The sequence below is a fragment of the Halteromyces radiatus genome (assembly GCF_025201355.1).
Source record: "Halteromyces radiatus strain CBS 162.75 chromosome Unknown BX664scaffold_8, whole genome shotgun sequence".
Taxonomy (NCBI): domain Eukaryota; kingdom Fungi; phylum Mucoromycota; class Mucoromycetes; order Mucorales; family Cunninghamellaceae; genus Halteromyces; species Halteromyces radiatus.
In genome coordinates this window covers 80,794-98,928 of record NW_026251694.1, presented here as the reverse complement: position 1 = coordinate 98,928, position 18,135 = coordinate 80,794, and the positions used below count along the sequence as shown (strand labels likewise).

The 18,135-nt window shown below is 31.6% G+C and overlaps 6 protein-coding genes across 6 annotated transcripts; 4 read left to right on the top strand and 2 right to left on the bottom strand.

Annotated features, from left to right (window-relative positions):
• Positions 1-398: 398 nt before the first annotated feature.
• Positions 399-1,846, bottom strand: BX664DRAFT_340102 (uncharacterized protein). Its single transcript, XM_051546755.1, has 3 exons — positions 1,309-1,846; positions 832-1,252; positions 399-753 (listed from the first exon to the last, which is right to left on the bottom strand). Exons 1-3 carry the CDS (start codon positions 1,760-1,762, stop codon positions 498-500), a joined length of 1,131 nt encoding a protein of 376 aa, XP_051396858.1. The 5' UTR covers positions 1,763-1,846; the 3' UTR covers positions 399-497.
• Positions 1,847-2,325: 479 nt separating this feature from the next.
• Positions 2,326-4,953, top strand: BX664DRAFT_340100 (uncharacterized protein). Its single transcript, XM_051546754.1, has 6 exons — positions 2,326-3,869; positions 3,962-4,141; positions 4,227-4,312; positions 4,414-4,609; positions 4,671-4,754; positions 4,821-4,953. Exons 1-6 carry the CDS (start codon positions 2,388-2,390, stop codon positions 4,923-4,925), a joined length of 2,133 nt encoding a protein of 710 aa, XP_051396857.1. The 5' UTR covers positions 2,326-2,387; the 3' UTR covers positions 4,926-4,953.
• A 208-nt stretch (positions 4,954-5,161) lies between these two features.
• On the top strand, positions 5,162-7,674 carry BX664DRAFT_340098 (uncharacterized protein). Its single transcript, XM_051546753.1, has 10 exons — positions 5,162-5,421; positions 5,686-5,771; positions 5,858-5,962; positions 6,060-6,194; positions 6,266-6,405; positions 6,476-6,595; positions 6,657-6,825; positions 6,904-6,942; positions 7,028-7,303; positions 7,368-7,674. The coding sequence occupies exons 1-10, from the start codon at positions 5,250-5,252 to the stop codon at positions 7,563-7,565; spliced, it is 1,440 nt and encodes a 479-aa protein (XP_051396856.1). The 5' UTR covers positions 5,162-5,249; the 3' UTR covers positions 7,566-7,674.
• A 312-nt stretch (positions 7,675-7,986) lies between these two features.
• Positions 7,987-8,475, top strand: BX664DRAFT_249231 (uncharacterized protein; the record flags this gene model as incomplete). Its single annotated transcript, XM_051540275.1, has 1 exon — positions 7,987-8,475. A coding segment is annotated over one exon (489 nt), but the record flags the coding sequence as incomplete, so codon positions are not given.
• A 209-nt stretch (positions 8,476-8,684) lies between these two features.
• Positions 8,685-9,497, bottom strand: BX664DRAFT_285235 (Redoxin). The gene is made up of 4 exons (XM_051541666.1): positions 9,478-9,497; positions 9,355-9,372; positions 9,209-9,273; positions 8,685-9,121 (listed from the first exon to the last, which is right to left on the bottom strand). Exons 1-4 carry the CDS (start codon positions 9,478-9,480, stop codon positions 8,701-8,703), a joined length of 507 nt encoding a protein of 168 aa, XP_051396854.1. The 5' UTR covers positions 9,481-9,497; the 3' UTR covers positions 8,685-8,700.
• A 211-nt stretch (positions 9,498-9,708) lies between these two features.
• Positions 9,709-18,008, top strand: BX664DRAFT_340096 (uncharacterized protein). Its single transcript, XM_051546752.1, has 25 exons — positions 9,709-9,749; positions 9,811-10,003; positions 10,083-10,230; positions 10,293-10,445; positions 10,532-11,223; positions 11,309-11,457; positions 11,530-11,677; positions 11,775-12,020; positions 12,101-12,295; positions 12,366-13,307; positions 13,402-13,693; positions 13,838-13,954; positions 14,050-14,204; positions 14,274-14,473; positions 14,545-14,763; positions 14,852-15,001; positions 15,066-15,235; positions 15,321-15,496; positions 15,571-15,777; positions 15,868-16,341; positions 16,430-16,555; positions 16,723-17,112; positions 17,178-17,421; positions 17,488-17,859; positions 17,932-18,008. Exons 1-25 carry the CDS (start codon positions 9,742-9,744, stop codon positions 17,943-17,945), a joined length of 6,180 nt encoding a protein of 2,059 aa, XP_051396853.1. The 5' UTR covers positions 9,709-9,741; the 3' UTR covers positions 17,946-18,008.
• The last annotated feature ends 127 nt before the right edge of the window (positions 18,009-18,135 follow it).

The following is an 18,135-nucleotide window of genomic DNA, read 5'->3' as shown; positions in this document are numbered from 1 at the left end:
ATTTTTTTTTTCTTCATGCCAAAAGTAATAAATTTTTTTTTATTTTATAGTGCTCTACTTTTTATGCCCTAGTTATTAAGATGATATTTCAAATGTAGGTTTGCAACCGAAAAGGAGTAATCGGATTACAGTAACCAAAAGGTTTGAGCAATATCCTTATCTAACAGATGATGGTCCTCGTTACTTTAATAAATTCATATCATACTTTTTCCCTCCTCAACCAAAGGAATAATAATAATAATAATAACATTTCAAATCGCTATATGAATAATCTATAAAAATGAACTATTAATCATCGTTTCTCATAAAAATAGGGTGATATCGTCTTTATAACATTGGTGTCACTGCTTCATATCTAGAGATCATCCATTACTTAGAAGATATCAAAAAGTAAACGAATAACAAAGATCACTTTATTTAAAGAATGCAAAATGGGGAATAAGGGAAAATAAAAACAACTATGTATAATAACAGTATATAAAAGAGAGGGGTATTATTTATGAAGTGGTCATTGATGTGGGTAATCTTTCACGAGATTGTCGTTTCCTTGCTGCTTGATTGGTTACTACCCGATTCGTCCGATGTTTCAACTTTTGTAATCCTAGTAGAGTAGTCATTGTCATGATGATAAAGGAGCCGAAGATCGTATGACTATCTGAATATTCCTGGAAAAAGAAGGACCCTGCCATCCATGCAAAGAGAATGTCGGAGCCACAAGTGAAGATACCAATCCCAGTAGGTGCCAATTTGAGCCTAATAATAATAATAATAATAATAAATGGGATGAATTGAGTCATATTATTCATCCATCTATTTATATATATATGTTACCCTTTATTTAATAAGCATTGTCCAATAAATGCAAAGACACCGACTAATAACAAGTAAGCAACAGGAATCCAATCGGAAGGAAGATATAGTTTTTGGAAAAGAAATAAACCTGGAGGACTGATGAATGTTGATATGGCACCAAAATAAACCGAATGGACCAAAAAATGAATGTTTTTCCCTACCTTACGAACAGTGATGTAGGACATGGCAGACATGATAGCACCAAGAAGAGCACATTCAATACCAAAATGAGATGTTTTTTCTGGGACCAAGTTGAAAGTAAAGAATAATCCTGGCTTTGTCACAAATACCACACCAACAAGACATGATATAGAACATAGAGTATCCAAACTGGTAAATCGTTCATCAAGGGCAATGGATGCAATAATAGAAGTAAATACAGGTCCTAAACTGAATAAAACTATAGATAGAAAGTTAATTTTTTTTTAATCATATAAAAAAGAGTTCAATTCATACCTGTAGCATCCAATAAGGGTAAAGTTGTCAAACTATAAAAAAAGAGAGAAAGACCAATAGACATGACAAGTGCACGAAATAATAACCAACGACGAATACCAATATTACCCAAAGGATTGATCTTCCCTATACCACATGTCACCAAAGATAAGAATAGTTGTACAATAGATCTTGCAAATACAATTTCAAAAGAACCAAATGATTTTTCACTAGATAGTTTGACACAAGCAGACATGGCAGTAAAAGACAATGCAGAAAGACCCAAAAGAATAACACCAAGTCGTTCCTTTCGTCTTTGTAAAGTATCATTAGATAATGAGATAGTACGTTGTTGTTGAGATAGAAGAGGAGTTGATTCATTTAAGATAGTGACACTTGGAGGAACTGGTCTCCAAACAGTTGAGGATACATTACCATTGATAGTTGGTATATCTGAAGAGTTTTTTGGATTCATTTGAAAAGTTGTTATGTAATAGCCAAACAACTATTCTTTTTTTTTTTATTTTTATTTTTCCCAATTGAAAGAACAGCAATAATAATAATAATAAAAAAAAAAAAGAAGAGAATTAAAATAAAAACAAAAAGTTCAGACTGGGTTTTTAAAAAAAATTGAATGAATTTTGGCTATTCAAATCAATTGACAATAAGGGATCCACTCAAATGACAAAGTAAAAAAAAAAAATCTCTCTCTGTCTCCTTATATATCTTGCATTTTGACCCTTGATTGTTAAGTTTATATGTAAACTAAAAAAGAAGTATATATATCAATACTTTTATCCATTACAATATAATTTAATCACACATCCTTAATAACAATTTTAAAACTTGTCATATGTTTGAATTTATTCCTTTTTATAAAAGTTTGAATTAGAGAAATGATTACTAGATAATAATAATGAATGAATGATTTCCATCTTGACCATGAATACGTTCAAATCAAATCGGCCTTTGAAACACGGTACTTGATTTTCAACAAGAAACAAAAAAAAAAAAAAAAAAAAAAAATTAGGAGCAGGTGTTTTTCTTTTTCTTTTTCTTTTTCTTTCTTTCTTTGTTTTTTTTATTTTTTTTATATTATTATGAACTATTTACATTCACCTAGTAGACTTCATAATGTTAATTCAAATAGTCCATTAAACTTATTTGATAGTCCATCATTATCTGGTCACCGTTATTCTGATCATTTTACAACTCTCAGTTGCGAGTCCCCCCCTCCTAACTTTGATGATCTCCGAACCCCATTGCCTCCTCAACGACGTACTTTGGATTGGACTACTGATTTATTATCTTCGACAAAACGTGCAACTGAACCTTCACCTGGACGACAATTACAAAAAAAGACGCCAACTACAACACCATTGGAATCCAACAACAACAACAACAACAAAACTAATCCATCTTCCATCTCCAATACCATCTTTTCTCCTATTAGGAAAACAGAACCTTCTTCATATCTTAGTCCTATCAACAACAACAATAAAAACAACATATCTCCTGTGGAAGCATCTTCTTATGTTGATAGTTACAACGTATCTTCTCCTCTGAAAATTTCACCTTATAAGGCCGTCGATACTTTCACTAGTCAATCTACTTCTTTGAAAGTTTCGCCATATAAGAATTTGAATGAAAATACCAACAGCTTATCTCCTTTGAAATCTTCCTACAAGACCATCAATAATTCTCATGCTGGTTCCTCTTCTCTGAAAACAATATCACCTTACAAGAATTCAAACACTGAAAGTAATATCACTAGTCGAACATCTCCTCTCAAATATAGTCCTTTGGCCGAAAAATACAACAACAAAAGCCCATTGGAACATGATTTTACTTCAAAGAAATACATCACTTCACCAATGAAAAACGCCAATCATCTTATGAATAGTTCTTCTACGCCTTTGTTCAGTAAGTCTCCTGCAAAAACGCAATTGTATGAATCCAGTCCAATACATGATGACCTAGTTTCTCGTCGACCTTCCAACTCTCTTGATGATTTTAAGGCTACTCCATTGAGTGATGCTAAACATGATAATGAACCACCTACTTCAACTCCTCCGCGTCCACCTCAAGCCCCAACTACCTATCGAAGTCCTGTTTACAGCAATTCTTCCTACAAGCCTTCCGATAAGCAGCAAACACCTATTCATCAACATCACAGTCCTCTTTTTACTCGAGATAATGGACAAACTAATATTGTACGAAGCTCAGCTCACTTGGCATCATCATCATCATCATCACCTCCATCCACAGAGCAAGCAACATTGAAGAAGGATAATATTCATCAATCATCAACAAATGACTCTTCATCGACTGATATGAATGGATCTAATAACAACAATGATGACACACAATCACTTCATCCTAAACATAAGAGTACAACATCCCAATATCCAAAACGACAAAAATCAAATCGAATCCATCCTACATCTATTGAACAACAACAACATCAGCGTCGTGGCGAACTTCCTCATTATATGCTTGCAACAGCATCGTATCAAAGCAGATTACATTCTCTCACCGATCACGATGCCAAATTACATAAAACAAAATCAGGTGGTGTAGTGGTAAGTGATGCCTTTTGTAGAAAGAGGAAAAAAGAATAGATTGATTGGATTTAACTTTTTTTTTTTCCCTTTTTATTTGATTATTTGACTAGAAACGAACAAGTTCATCTAGGATCCCACAATTTCGATCCACCACCAAGATCAATGCCATTGATGATATCCGTAGTGAAATGACCCCAGAAGATGTATATATTCCCCTGGCCGCGCGTGTTAAATTATTCGAAAAGGAATTGGGAAATGGATCCAAAACTTACAATCAACGTTCCTCACAGGTAATCCAAGTGGCTCTCTTTCTTTCTCTATATAATATCGATATGAACTTTTTTTTTTTTTTTTTTTTTTTTTTTTTTTTGATAGAGTGAAAATACTATGAGTCATACAACACGTCTAACAAAACCAAAATCACCACATTTATTAACGCGTGAACGATCAACCAATTCAAGGTAGGTATTGTATATATATATATATATATATATATATATGTAAGATCTTTACCATCTCTATTCATTATATGGATACTAACTTTTTTTTTTAAAAAAAATAGCCATTATTGTTTCAATGTTGATGATCAATCTAGTGTATCAAGTTCTACAAAAGGATACCGTAGATTACACCATCGATCTGAAACCCCACAGTATGAATCAAAGGATTTATTGGATGGAACAAGAATCAAGAAAGAAAAGAGTGATGATTCATATACAAGTCGACTTGGAAAACGAACATTATCTACTGCTTTGGAGGTAAGTGTTTCTCATAGAATTGTAGGGATGGATTTTGATGGATTCCATTCAATTTTTATAGGGTGAACAACATAATGATGGTCAAGATAATCGATTATCTGAACAAAAAAGAAGTAAACATCATCATCATTCAGTGCAGGTGAAGGTAAAAAAAAAAAAAAAAAGAAAAAAAAAAGAAAGACTGAATTCATTGATATTTTTGTATCATTAGCCATTCCATTTTGCCACAGATGATCGCGCAGCTCGATATCAACAACTTTTCCGTGCCAAACTGAATTTATGGAAAGAAAAAGAATTCAAGGAAAATAGGCGATAGACTAGACAAAATGTTTTTTTTTTTTTTTTACTATTAGTTTATCATTTTTTTTTTTACTTATAATTATTATATTAAATATCGTTTTTTTTTATTTTATCCATTCTTTGTATTCGTTTTGTTTCAAGTGAATTCAATCGGGGAACGAAATCTCATGCTGTCATCTTTTTTTTTTTTTCACTTTTGTGTGGGTGCTTGGGCCTTTTTTTTATTTTTCTCACTCTCTCTCTCTTTTTTCTGTTTTTTTCTCTCTATCTTCGATTTTTTTTTTTCCTTTTCTTTTCTTTTTATCTTCATATATTTATATACAATTGTACAGTAGAGAGTATGGAAGAAGGAGGCAGATACAATACTTACTTGAATCCTTATTCCAACAATGGGAATAATGCTAGTGGAAGTGGTGGTAGTAGTAGTGGTATAGGTTTGAGTGGAGCATCAGGTGGCCCAATACGCAGAGGTCATCGTGACCCTCGAAGTAGACGTAACAATGATCCATATGGTAAAGCAAAAGAAGAAGAAGAAGAAAAAAAAAAAAGAAACAAATGTTCATAGTCTTTTCTTTATTTTATTTTATTTTTATTTTATTTTCTTTGTCCTTTCCTCTTGCTTGAAAATTATCAATTTACCTTTTTTCTTTCTTTTATCACATTGTCTTTTTTATATTTGTCTATATTTTTTTGATTGTCTCTATTTCTCAATTCTTTTTTATTTTTATTATTATTATTACTTTGATGTATATACTGGTTGATTTGATATGTTATAGGTTTACATCAAAGACATGGTCATGGTCGAATGGATCCTAGAGATGAAGAAAAACCTTGCCGGACCTTATTTGTTAGGAATATACAGGTATTTTTTTTTTCTCTTAATAATAATAATAATACTTATGATAACTTACTATATATATATATTCTTTCATCACATTTTTTTTTTAGTTTGATACCACACCAGAAGAGATTTGGAATGTGTTTGGTCCATATGGAGACATTAAGGAAATATACAACAAAGTTGAAACCAGAGGACTTGCCTTTGTTCATTATGTAAGTATCATTTTTTGTTTTTGTGAGCAATCCAATAATGATTCTTCTTTCTTTCTTTCTTTCTTTTTTTTTTTTTTTTTTTTTTTTTTTTTGATAGTATGATTTACGATCAGCTGAACGTGCCAAAGCAGATTGTGATAATATCAAAATTAAGGATAGAAATTTGGATATCCATTATTCTCTACCAAAGGATGATCTTCGAGTCATCAAATGTGATGAAACAAAAAATCAAGTATGAATATATATATATATATAGTGAATGACATATTGAATTTGATGTTTTTTTTTTTTTATTATTATTAGGGCACATTATTATTATCCTTGAATGGAAGTCAATCTTCTCTTGTTGATAGTGAATTATATGAATATTTCAAAAAGTTTGGTGATGTCAAAGTTATTCGAACTCCTGCATTCAAAACATATACTGAAAATACAGAACGATGGTAAACCAGAAAAGAAATAGTTTATTAATGCTAAATTATGTTACTTATTATTATTATTATTTTATTCTAGGCAACGGCTGGTAGAATTTTATGATTCCCGTGATGCTGTCCGAGCTGCTACTGCCACTCACAAGCAAAGCTACAAAAATGGTATTTGGGATGTGACCTACTTTTGGGATCAACCGCCAAGGTAATAATTAAAAAAAAAAAAAGGTAAAATTTATTTATTGTATTTCATTTCATCTTATTAGACAACGAGATACTTCACCTTCTCACCGTGCCGATAGATTTCGACGCCAAGATACAAGACATCATCGTGAAAGAAATGATTATCGTCAAGATAGAGAACGCACAGATCATCATCAACATCATTACCCATCACCATCAAGTGCTCCACCGCCACCTCACTCTATTCAATCAGTAAAAAAAAAAAATAAGATTTGGCTCTTTATGATGATGATGGTATATTGAAAATGGTGTATTATTTTTAAATGATAGGAATCAAGCAATATGACCAACGCACAAAAAGCTCAACAGGTAATAAATATCAAGAATATGAAGAATATAATCGAAATTGATTTTTTTTTTTTGATATGATTTATATATATATATATATATATAGTTACTTGCATTATTAGCTCAACTCCAAAATGTTCAGAATACAGCTCAACAACAACCATTGCAACAACAACCACAATCATCTGGGTATACAGTACCAAACCTTGCTCAACAACAACCGCAACTATCACAACCATCTGGATATACGGTGCCAAGTTTTACTCAACAGCAACAATCACAACCATCTGGATATACTGGAACAAGCACTATTCCCTCTCAACAACAACAATTACCACTAGGACAAGGACAAAATCAAATTCAACAATTAATGGGATTATTGGTAATTGTCTTATTTTAATACTGAAAGAGGGTTATAATACTCAATTTTTTTTTTTTTTAATTAGAGTCAAGCTACCGGTGTGACACTTCCAGCACATGGGAATCAAAATCAACCTCAACCTCAACCAATGGTACAACAAAACTATCATCCACAGTATTCTCCTCAACATCTTAATCAACCACAAAATCAACAACAGCAACCTTATTTGAATCATCCTACATCTCCTCACAAGAATACTGGACATCCTCCGTATAATCCATAGTTAATTCTCCATACATGCTTTAGTGATTTAGTTTCTTACTTTAATAGTCCTTTTCTCCTTTTATATATTATTTTTCAAAAATAAAGCACTTACAATGACACGATCCGCATATTCATTTTTCTTTTTTTATTGAATACTTTTTTTCTATTGATTGATTTTTCACTATGCATGTCCAAAAAAGGCTATATCACAATTCCATCTACTTTGAATCAAACGGTTGAAGGTGGAATAAAGAATCTTGTCTGTCAAATATGTGAATAAAGTAAATCAAAATATCAACCGGGTCTTTTTTTTTTAAAAAAAAAAAAAATAATAAGAATAAGAATAAGAATATTTTCTTTTTCATTTTATCTACAAGTGTTATTTGAGTTTTTCTTTGTATATAGAAATGATGGAACAAAATAATAGAATACATATAGTGATTCATTGGATAAGAACATTTGTTTTGATTTTATCTATTCTGATCATCATCACGTCTCTTGGTCGATATAGTAAAGAAACGATTCCACTGTTTTCGTTGTTACACGATCATTCAACACAGACAGAAGAGTTTAGACAAGCAATCATCCAGGACCGAAGATTGATTGCTACATTGGTGGCAGCTCAAGCATCCATCATCTGTCCATTATTTCTTTTGATAGGGAACCAATCGTTTTTTTTATTGACTAGCCAAGATCATCATAGTGAATTGACACAATTCTGGCGAACGGCTTTGGACCTTTTATGTCAATTCCTTATGCCTTTAGGATTGGCTCTTAGTTGGTTGTTTTGTATTTCTTTTGATCAAAAAACAAATATGATTCAAAGTCATACCATTTGGTCTTATTTGGACACTTCTCTTTTTTTAACAGGCAATCTTAAATATATGATGGTCATCGCTTTGGTTTTAGAAATGGCATTTGTTTCTATAGCTTGGATTCAACTTTGTCTTTCTAATCAAAGTAAAAAGGAACCTACAGAGAAATTATCATCAAGTTTATTATTGCTTCCACATTGATTCTCCTTACAGGAGGTATATTTGTTTTTCCATTTCCGATGGGTATAATTTTGGATCATATAAAATAAAAAAATTTGATTTTTTTTTTATTCAAACAATTTCATAAAAAAAAAAAAAAAAAGGAGAAATCTAAATAATCTATAACTTGGCAAGCACAGCTTCAGCACCAGATACAGTTACTCCACGAGCAGGTTCAACACCAATATATTTCACCACTAAATCATCCACGACAATAGCAAAACGTTTGGATCGGATGCCCATACCATTCTTAGTCAAGTCTTGATCCAAACCAAGAGCCTTTGAGAATTCAGCACTACCATCACCAGCCATGATCATTTTATCCTTAACCCCACTGATTTTACCAAATGCATTCATGACAAATCCATCCGTCACTGACAGACAAATCACATCACTAACCCCTTTTGCTTGAAGAGCATCGATTGAATTGATATAACCTGGTACATGGGTATTAGAACAAGCTGGTGTAAAAGGTCCAGGAATAGCAAATAAAACCACTTTTTTTCCTTTAAGTTGTTGATGAATTTTATAAGGTTGAGGACTAAAAAAAAATGATATTGCAAAAAAAAAAAAAAAAACAAAAAAAAAATTAAAAAAAAAAGATTGTTTCATTTCTTTATTTACTTACAGAGGACAGGCCTTTAAATCTTCATTAGGAGTGTATGGAACATATTGAAGTGTACCATCAGGAATCTATAAACATAAAGAGTGAGAGAAAAAAAAAAGGCGGAATATGTTAATTATTTAAACAATAAACCTTTGTTCCTTACTTACAATGTCACCAACTTGAATCTACATTTTTTTTAAAAAAGAAAAATAATAATAATAATAATAATATTAGAATAAAAGGATTAATATACCAAATAATATTAGAAGGAATTTAAAAACTACTATTACCATACTATGGAATAAAAGTCAAAAAAAAAAAAGATAAAGAAAGAGAAAAAGAGATAAAAAAAAAAAAGCTTAACTGTTTCCTTTTTACACTTTTTTTCATCACGTAAGCTTGGATGAAAGATGCCATTGAACTTTTTTCATTCACCGATTTCATTTGATTGGCCAAACTGAATTCATGTTCAAGCAAGGTGCTTTATTCTTTTCTTTTTTCTTTTCTTTTTTTTTCATTTTTTTTTTTTTCATTACTTTATACACGATATCTCAATGTCAAGGTAAAAAAGTGACATTGAATAAATAAACAAAATTGACTATATTTATTATTCACTTTTATAGATCAACTTTACATTCACGAATTCTTTACAAATTGGCAAATACAATGCCTAATATTCGACATAATGACATTGGACAAGATATAATGCATTTTTTATCCAAATGTCCTTCATTACCACAAGAGACTCCTCTTCTCAATTGTACAACTATATTTACACGAAAACATAGACAATCTTTTAACAATATTGGACGCATGGTAACCTCAAAAAGAAAAACCACGTGTTAACCAATATTCTTATCTCTTTTTTTTTTCCAATTTTTTTTTATGATGATAGACTAGAAGAACTCAAGAAGCTTTAGGTGCTTTTATCAATTATCTTATGGATGCTCCTCAATATTATCAAATACAAGAATTACCTAAATTAGTGAATTATTTACGATATCTTCAATTATATGATTGGGATTATCATGATATTCATGAAGGTAATATAGTTTATTATATCGGAATTGAAGTTACTTAAACATTATATTTGATATCTTGATAGGACTTATATTACCAGAAATTGTGACATATCAACTATATTCCGGTCTACTTTATCTTGCTGATGTCCTTTTAGATTCTCAAACCCTGATTATGAATATACTTTTATCTTATACGAAGTCTATATTGGATGAAATCAATAACAATGATTCAGTTGGTAATATATAAAAAGAAAAAAATTCCGCTTGATTCTTAATACTTACTTCTTACTTACCCTTTTTTCTTTTTTTACAATGAATATAGGTTATATTATATGCTTTGCTTTACCATCATTGGTCGGCATTTATCGAGCTCTACAACTTTCACCTTACAGATACACTTCATCACAATTGGAATTTATCTATGAACATGTACAACTATCAAGTAACCAAGCAACCATTGATATCATTCGAACTGCCATTACACAATGTCTCGAAACTGATGATCAACAATCTCCTAATCGACAAACTTTGATTACTTATTGGGAAAAGGACGAACCTATGACTTTTAATCGAACTGTTTATGATATCCTAGTCATCATCCGTAATGTATTGGCACGTAATATGGCATCATTACTCACTAGCAATAACGACGACAATAACAACAATAACAACAACATGGATAATAATAATAATAGTAATAGGCGTTCTCCTTCAACATTTATACCAATATATCCTGATTGTTGTGGACGGAAACCTCATTTAACTCAAGATATTGAATATGAATGGACACTTTTATTAAACAAAGCAATCAATGTGGATCATTCAACTGATAAACGACTGGAAGAAGAACAAGATAGGAAAGGTGCTTTGAATGAAAAGAATCTAAGGAAACTATATGCAACTTCGATGAGTTATTATCAGGATGTTCGTATGAATATGGATACTAAAGAGTCCAATGGGAACAAAACCAAGATGAAAACTCCTTATATGTTGGAAATCATGGGTACAAGTATAGTAAGTCAAGAAAATGAAATATATATATGTATATATAAATTCAGTAGATACTCATTTTTTTATTTATTTATTCATTTGGCTTTAGCAAGTTGCGACGTTGGTATCTATTGCCTTACATTTACCAGATGATGCTTTGGTTGGTCATATTGCTGATTGTCTATTCTCTGATTCTCGTTATGTCGATACTTGGATATATGTCTCTGCGTTGGATTCTGCTGTATTACTGGCCATCAAGTAAAATAAATTTTATATGGAAAAAAAGATTCTCATCTCTCTTTCTCATTCTTTTTTTTTTTTCTTATATAGCTTCCCACAATTCAATACTCGTATAACACAAATCATTTGTCAGTTTCTTGCCACTCCTTCCAACATGTTTGATACAGAAACAAAATTAGATGGTGATAAGGCGAGCCTTAGAAAGTTCGCTGTGGTTCGGCTAGCCCTATGTGTACAGGTACAAGAAAAAAAAATTAGAAATAAAATAAAACTACGAATAATATATTAAATTGTTGATTCATTTTATGTACATCAATTAAAAAAAAAAAAAAAAGAAAAAGGAATTATCATCAACCCAAGTACCTCAAGCTGCAATATCAATTCTTTATTCATTATTGAATGAAATCACTCATTACAGTCAAGATGAAGGTGGCAACATATCCTTGGAAACTACAATCAATAGACGGCGATTCCATGGTGTATCTTTGGTAGATATTTTAGATGAGAAACAAAGACGACAAGTATGTACCAATGTACTGTCAGCGATCATTGGTGTGGCTGTTTATCTCAAGGATGAATCTGTAAGTTGGACTATTAAGCATTTTCCTTGATGAATATTTTCTAACAAAAAAAAAAAAAATGCGATTCATTGATTTGTTAGATTATCTCTCAAGCACTTCCAATGTTATTATTAGAAAGAAGATCATTCTCTTTGGTAGCAGCAACATCAGTCTTATCAAGCTTAGGAGATTTGGCACTGGTGGCTTCTTCAAGTGTTTTTGAAGATATTTTGGGTGTTCTTTCCATGTACAGCCGGGAATATTTGCAATCTGATAATAAAACAATGTGGACTGATGTAAGATACCAAAAAAAAAAAAAAAAAAAAAAATGAAAACGACACTAATCAAAAAAATGTTTATTGAAAGATTGTAACAACTCAAACCACTCTGGCGAAACGAATATATCTACGACCGGATCTACAACAAATATATCTTACTAATATCTTATCACTCTTCTTGGAACATGGGAGCAAAATACAACAATTGGAATCCAATGGTATGCCTGCAACAAGATCATCAGATGTACCTTTGACTACGAAATTGGGTACGCTGTTGCCTATATTGGAAGAATTATTGAAGCACGATGATTTCAATCCTCAAGATGGTCCTATCACTGAAAGTTTAGTTTCTTTATACCGAAATTTTTGGATTCTATGTGTTTTGTTTGGATTTGTCAATAATACAATGTGGATTCGACAATGGCATACTGCATTGATGGTGATTGCTCAAAAGTCTCCTCTTCTGGTAACAGAGAGTGCCAAGGATTACTGGGAAGCCGATCTTGAAAACAACTCGATTCTTCGTGGACATGTGATGGAACAACAAGTCATGATGGGACGCTTGCGACAAGAATTGATCAATATCTTACCTTCCTATTCAAGCCAAATCAAAGGGTTTTCATTTGCTCAGGTGGTTCTTCTCCTTGGTGTTTATCATACGGAAACAAGACGTAGTCAAATGGGAAATGCAGGTTATATCCTTGGCTACTTTATGAATGAAACAGTGGGTCATGGTGCTTTGACAGGATGTTTGGAAGGCATATTGGATTCTGTATTGATGCATTATACCACTACATTGAAGACAAAAGCGGCTGAACAAACACTTGGCATGGATGTCAACAAACAACTCGTGGTTACCTTGCCACTTTTATGTCATCGTCTTGACAAAGTGCATACGTTAGCTTGTCAAGTAGTTGATCGAATTGTACATGCGCTTCCTCAAGTTTTTGCTGATAAATCGTTGATTATTTTATTACTGGAACTTGTACAATTGTTATGGCTAAGTTGTGCAGCAGAATTTAGAAATGAGGTAAAAAAAAAAAAAAAAAAAAAAAAAATAGAAAAAGAAAAATGATGAACTGATGATCTTTATTTTTTTTCTTCTTCTTCTTCTCTTTTAATAGTACAAGCCTGTTTATCAATTCACATCCAAGCTTGCCAAGGTGACTATTGAACTTGTTGATTCTTTCTCTTATCGAAGAAAACTATGCACTCAACTATGTGATTACGCAACTCGATGGCTATCCCTGTCTATGGAATGTTGTCCTTTGGAAATCAATGGACTATTACAAGATTATCTCTCTCAGTTCCATGACTTTGATGATGATGATACTATGGCGGTCGGTACTACTCATATGGGTCGGACTATTGCTTTACAAATAGGGAAAACAACATCCAAAGATCAAATATCAAGTGGTAATGTTTTGAACAAAAGGGAAAAAAAAAAAGAAAGAAAGAACAAAGCTGAAAGAAAAATCTTGATGATGAATATGTTACTTAATGTTGATGATTTTACTTTTCTATATCTATATATATATATATATATATATATATATTTAGAATTTGTTCCTCAAATACCTGGCATCCATCTAGATGATTCTTCCAATTTTGCATATGGGTTTACCTCAAGAACTTACTACACTGGTAAAGTAGCTGGTATTGATCACAGTAGTAGAGGTAATGAATGATTTGTGTATAATGAGAATAAATATGACTAGATCTATTCAACTTGAACTTTTTATATATACTATTTCATGTGATCAACAAAATAGGACAATACGACAATCATCCATCAAATCAAGCTGATTTCTTGACTTGTACATTGAAAACCTTACTGGACGATATCAAGGCTAAACGACAAGTACGTAATGACAGAATACATCGGCTCTTACTTTGCACCGCATCTTTTATCATTTCTCAGGAAAACGTAATCACAAAAAAAAAAAAAAAAATCAAACAATGATATTTTTATTTTTATTCATATAATTCTACGTAGACACATCTGGATATGGTCAATTATATCGTCCAGATTCCAGTTTATGCCTTTACACCAGAATCCCTTCGTAGTGGCACTAATGTATGGAATTGGATCATGATTGAACGACCTGATATAGAGGAACGACTTATGATTGAAGTATTGCGAATGTGGACCTGGGCTCAACGACATCGTCGAGGTTTATTCTCACCAATACTCAAGTAAGTTAAATTTTAAGGGAAAACATAATGAAATTAATTTTATTATTATTATTTCATTCGTCGATATTTAGCTTCACTAGTCCGTTTACGCAAAAAATGACATATCAACCATCCGATACAACAGACATGGATATGAAACACAAAAAGGCCATTATTTTATTCACTCCACATGAAATTTGGTTGAGATTTATCATCAGTCATTTCTTCTCCATTCGACACAAGAGCAGACATCTGGTCACTGTATCCATTCTTTTATTACAAGAATCATTTCAAAATGCTCATCTTATGAGGTATATATATATATATAAAAGATAGATTGATAATCTCAACTTTTTTTTTTTACGAAATATTTTTTTTTTTTTTACTTTCTTTGTATAGTACTCATCCAATGTCAAGATCAGCAAGATTTCAACTTTTATACTTGGGTATGCAAATACTATGTTCGGTACGCTTAGAATCCTTGGCAGAATGTAAAATTCGATCTCTTATCTATGATACTGCTTTCAATTGGTTCGGATTGCCTCCTAGGTAAGAGACAAAAAAAAAAAGGACTGTATGCTAGTCGTATTGACTCTTGTTTAACTTATTTTAGCTGTCGGTATGGAACATGGAAATCAACTGCATTGTTAGAGAAAAATTTCATGATCGATCTATACAAGTTGATAGAAAATGATACACCCAAACTCAATCATACATTATCAAGTTCTACTTCCTTCAACCCAAACTCAAGTGTATCATCTGGGTTACATTTGATATGCAAAGGTAATATCTGAAAATGGAAATAATAATAATAAAAAAAAAAAGCAATCATCAAATTTATTTTCCCTTTCTGTTTTTACCATTATAGGCAAAACAAGGGATGATATTTTACGTGATCACCAGTCATCAAAAAAATTGCTTCTTCTTCTTCTCGAAAATGAAATTTACAGTTGTACTGTTTGGTATAATCCTCTCAATGATGCTTCTTCTATCTTTGGTCTGGATGTTTTTCCACGTACAATTGAAAAATCCCTGAATACTGACGTAAGGATTAAACTTTTTTTAAAAAAAGAAAACATTTTATTTGACTAACATGATCTTTTTTTTTTAATAATCAGGATGCATGGAAGGATATGATTCGATTTGCTTGGATGAAACAACCTCGTATGGCTGTACAATTGGCAAGTCGCTTCAAGTCTCCTTCTATCTTGGTTGAATTGAAGAGATTGATTGCAAACAATGCTCTTGATGTGGTGGATTCTCCCGAAGCCTTGACAATATTACTTGGTGATGGAATACAAACAGATGTTCGCTTAGATTTAAGAGTAAGATATAATTCCTTTTTTTCTCTCTAACACACATTATTCATTCATCATCATTCTTTTTTTTTTTTTTTTTTTAAAAAAAAAAAATAGTATTTGAAATATTGGGCACCAGTACCGGCGATAACAGCAACCAATTATTTCTTACCATCTTATGGCAACCAGCCGATGATCCTGCAATATGCGATGCGGAGCTTGGAACACTATTCTGTTGACATTGTGTTTTTCTACATACCCCAACTTGTACAAACTATTCGTCATGATGATTTTGGTTATGTAGAACGTTATATTATGAAGGCAGGTCAAGTATCACAGTTGTTTGCTCATCAAATCATATGGAATATGAAAGCCAATTTTTATTTGGATGCTGATAAGGGATGTGAAAAACCTGATCCTATGAAACCAACGCTTGAACGCATTATCTATAATCTGGTCAGTTCCTTTGCTGATGAAGATCGACAATTCTATGAACGGGAATTCAAGTTTTTTGGTGATATTACTGCCATTTCTGGTTACTTAAAGGAATATATAAAGTTGGGTCAAAATGAAAAAAAACCAATGCAGAAGGTACAAAAAAAAAAAATATGTTAGAACGTGGTTTAAAAAAAAAAAAGGAATTTATTGACTAAATATATATATATATATGATTTATTAGAAACGATTGGATGAAGAACTTGAAAAGGTCAAGGTGGATGTTGGTGTTTATCTTCCTAGCAATCCAGATGGTTGTGTCGTCGATATTAGTAGAACATCTGGCAAACCTTTACAAAGTCACGCCAAGGTAAGACCTAATATAATATAAGAAAGAAAGGAAAAAAAGAAATAGGGTGAAAATGATAGAAAAGGAAAATAAAAAAAAAGAAGTACAAATGAGACTAAGAAGAATGACTTTTGCATCCATCTCATTTTTTTTTATTCTATATTATTTTTATATATGTATATTGATAGGCACCTTTTATGGCAACATTTTTGATCGAGAAAGAAAAGAATGATCAAGATTCGACTTCTGATAGTAAAATACTGGCAACATCCAAGAAATTACCATTGACGAATGATACTATTGAAACTAACAACAATGATGATAACAATGATAATGTTGATGACAAGAATGTTAATATTGGGAATAACAGTAATAATAATAATAATAATGATGATGATGATGATGCAAGTCGTACAACATTTCGTATATGGCAAGGTGCTATTTTCAAGGTGGGTGATGATTGTCGACAAGATGTATTGGTGCTTCAATTGATTGCAGTATTCAAGAAAATCTTTCTCAGTGTGGGACTTGATCTTTATGTCTATCCTTACCGTGTTGTGGCGACTGGACCTGGCTTGGTAAATGAATGAATGAATGTAAAAAAAAAAATAGACATTTTGACTGATATTTTTTTTTATTATAGGGTGTCATTGATGTATTGCCTCAATCCATATCTCGAGATCAATTAGGAAGAGAAAAAGTAAATAGTATTTATGATTATTTTGTGGCGAAATATGGAGGACCCAACTCGGTACATTTTCAACGTGCTCGTATGAACTTTGTCCAAAGTTTAGCAGCTTATTCGGTGATCTCTTATCTCTTACAAATCAAAGATAGACACAATGGCAATATTATGTTGGATGATAAAGGACATTTAATCCATATTGGTAAATTTGGAGAAAATAATCATCATCATTATTTGTTCATTTTTTTTTTTTTTTATTTTATTTTAGATTTTGGATTTATTTTTGATATTGCACCTGGTGGTGGTATTTTGGAAAGTTCACCATTTAAACTTACAACGGAAATGATACAAGTGATGGGAGGTCATTCTGAACAACAACCTTTCAAACAATTCTCAGAATTAGTGGTGAAGGCCTACTTAGCTTGTCGACCTTATGCGGAAGTGATTATACAACTGGTTCAACCTATGCTTGAATCTGGATTACCATGCTTTAAAGGGGATACCATTCGACGAATGCGAACAAGGTTCCAAACTGACAAATCTGATCGTGTGGCTTCTGATTTTATGATTCAACGTATCAAGGATTCATTTGAAAATCAAAGGACTGTACTTTATGATTATTTCCAAAAAGTTACCAATGGTAAAAATATATATATATATATATACAGATAAATCATTATTTATGTATATTCATTATTTATTTATTTTATAGGTATTCCTTATTGATAATGTTAGTTTATTATTTAAAATTAGAATAGATTATAAAAAAATTTTTTTTGAACGTTGTGCAAAAGTAATTTTTATTTGATGATTGGTTTATTGAATTTTTGTTGATAAAGGAATTCCCATCGTAACGGACATGAAACAGCGGACTTTGGACTATGATTGTTGTTTACAAACAGAGCAAAAAAAAAAA

Coding starts and splice junctions, on each gene's coding strand:
- BX664DRAFT_340102 (XM_051546755.1), bottom strand. CDS start 1,762: ATGAATCCAAAAAACTCTTCAGATATACCAACTATCAATGGTAATGTA. Junction 1,253..1,308: donor ACCCTTATTGGATGCTACAG/GTATGAATTGAA, acceptor TTCTATCTATAG/TTTTATTCAGTTTAGGACCT. Junction 754..831: donor CAATGCTTATTAAATAAAGG/GTAACATATATA, acceptor TATTATTATTAG/GCTCAAATTGGCACCTACTG.
- BX664DRAFT_340100 (XM_051546754.1), top strand. CDS start 2,388: ATGAACTATTTACATTCACCTAGTAGACTTCATAATGTTAATTCAAAT. Junction 4,142..4,226: donor ACAATCAACGTTCCTCACAG/GTAATCCAAGTG, acceptor TTTTTTTGATAG/AGTGAAAATACTATGAGTCA. Junction 4,610..4,670: donor CATTATCTACTGCTTTGGAG/GTAAGTGTTTCT, acceptor CAATTTTTATAG/GGTGAACAACATAATGATGG.
- BX664DRAFT_340098 (XM_051546753.1), top strand. CDS start 5,250: ATGGAAGAAGGAGGCAGATACAATACTTACTTGAATCCTTATTCCAAC. Junction 5,422..5,685: donor ACGTAACAATGATCCATATG/GTAAAGCAAAAG, acceptor GATATGTTATAG/GTTTACATCAAAGACATGGT. Junction 5,772..5,857: donor TATTTGTTAGGAATATACAG/GTATTTTTTTTT, acceptor TTTTTTTTTTAG/TTTGATACCACACCAGAAGA.
- BX664DRAFT_285235 (XM_051541666.1), bottom strand. Junction 9,122..9,208: donor GATTTAAAGGCCTGTCCTCT/GTAAGTAAATAA, acceptor ATTTTTTTTTAG/TCCTCAACCTTATAAAATTC.
- BX664DRAFT_340096 (XM_051546752.1), top strand. Junction 10,004..10,082: donor TTAACAATATTGGACGCATG/GTAACCTCAAAA, acceptor TTATGATGATAG/ACTAGAAGAACTCAAGAAGC. Junction 13,308..13,401: donor CAGCAGAATTTAGAAATGAG/GTAAAAAAAAAA, acceptor CTCTTTTAATAG/TACAAGCCTGTTTATCAATT.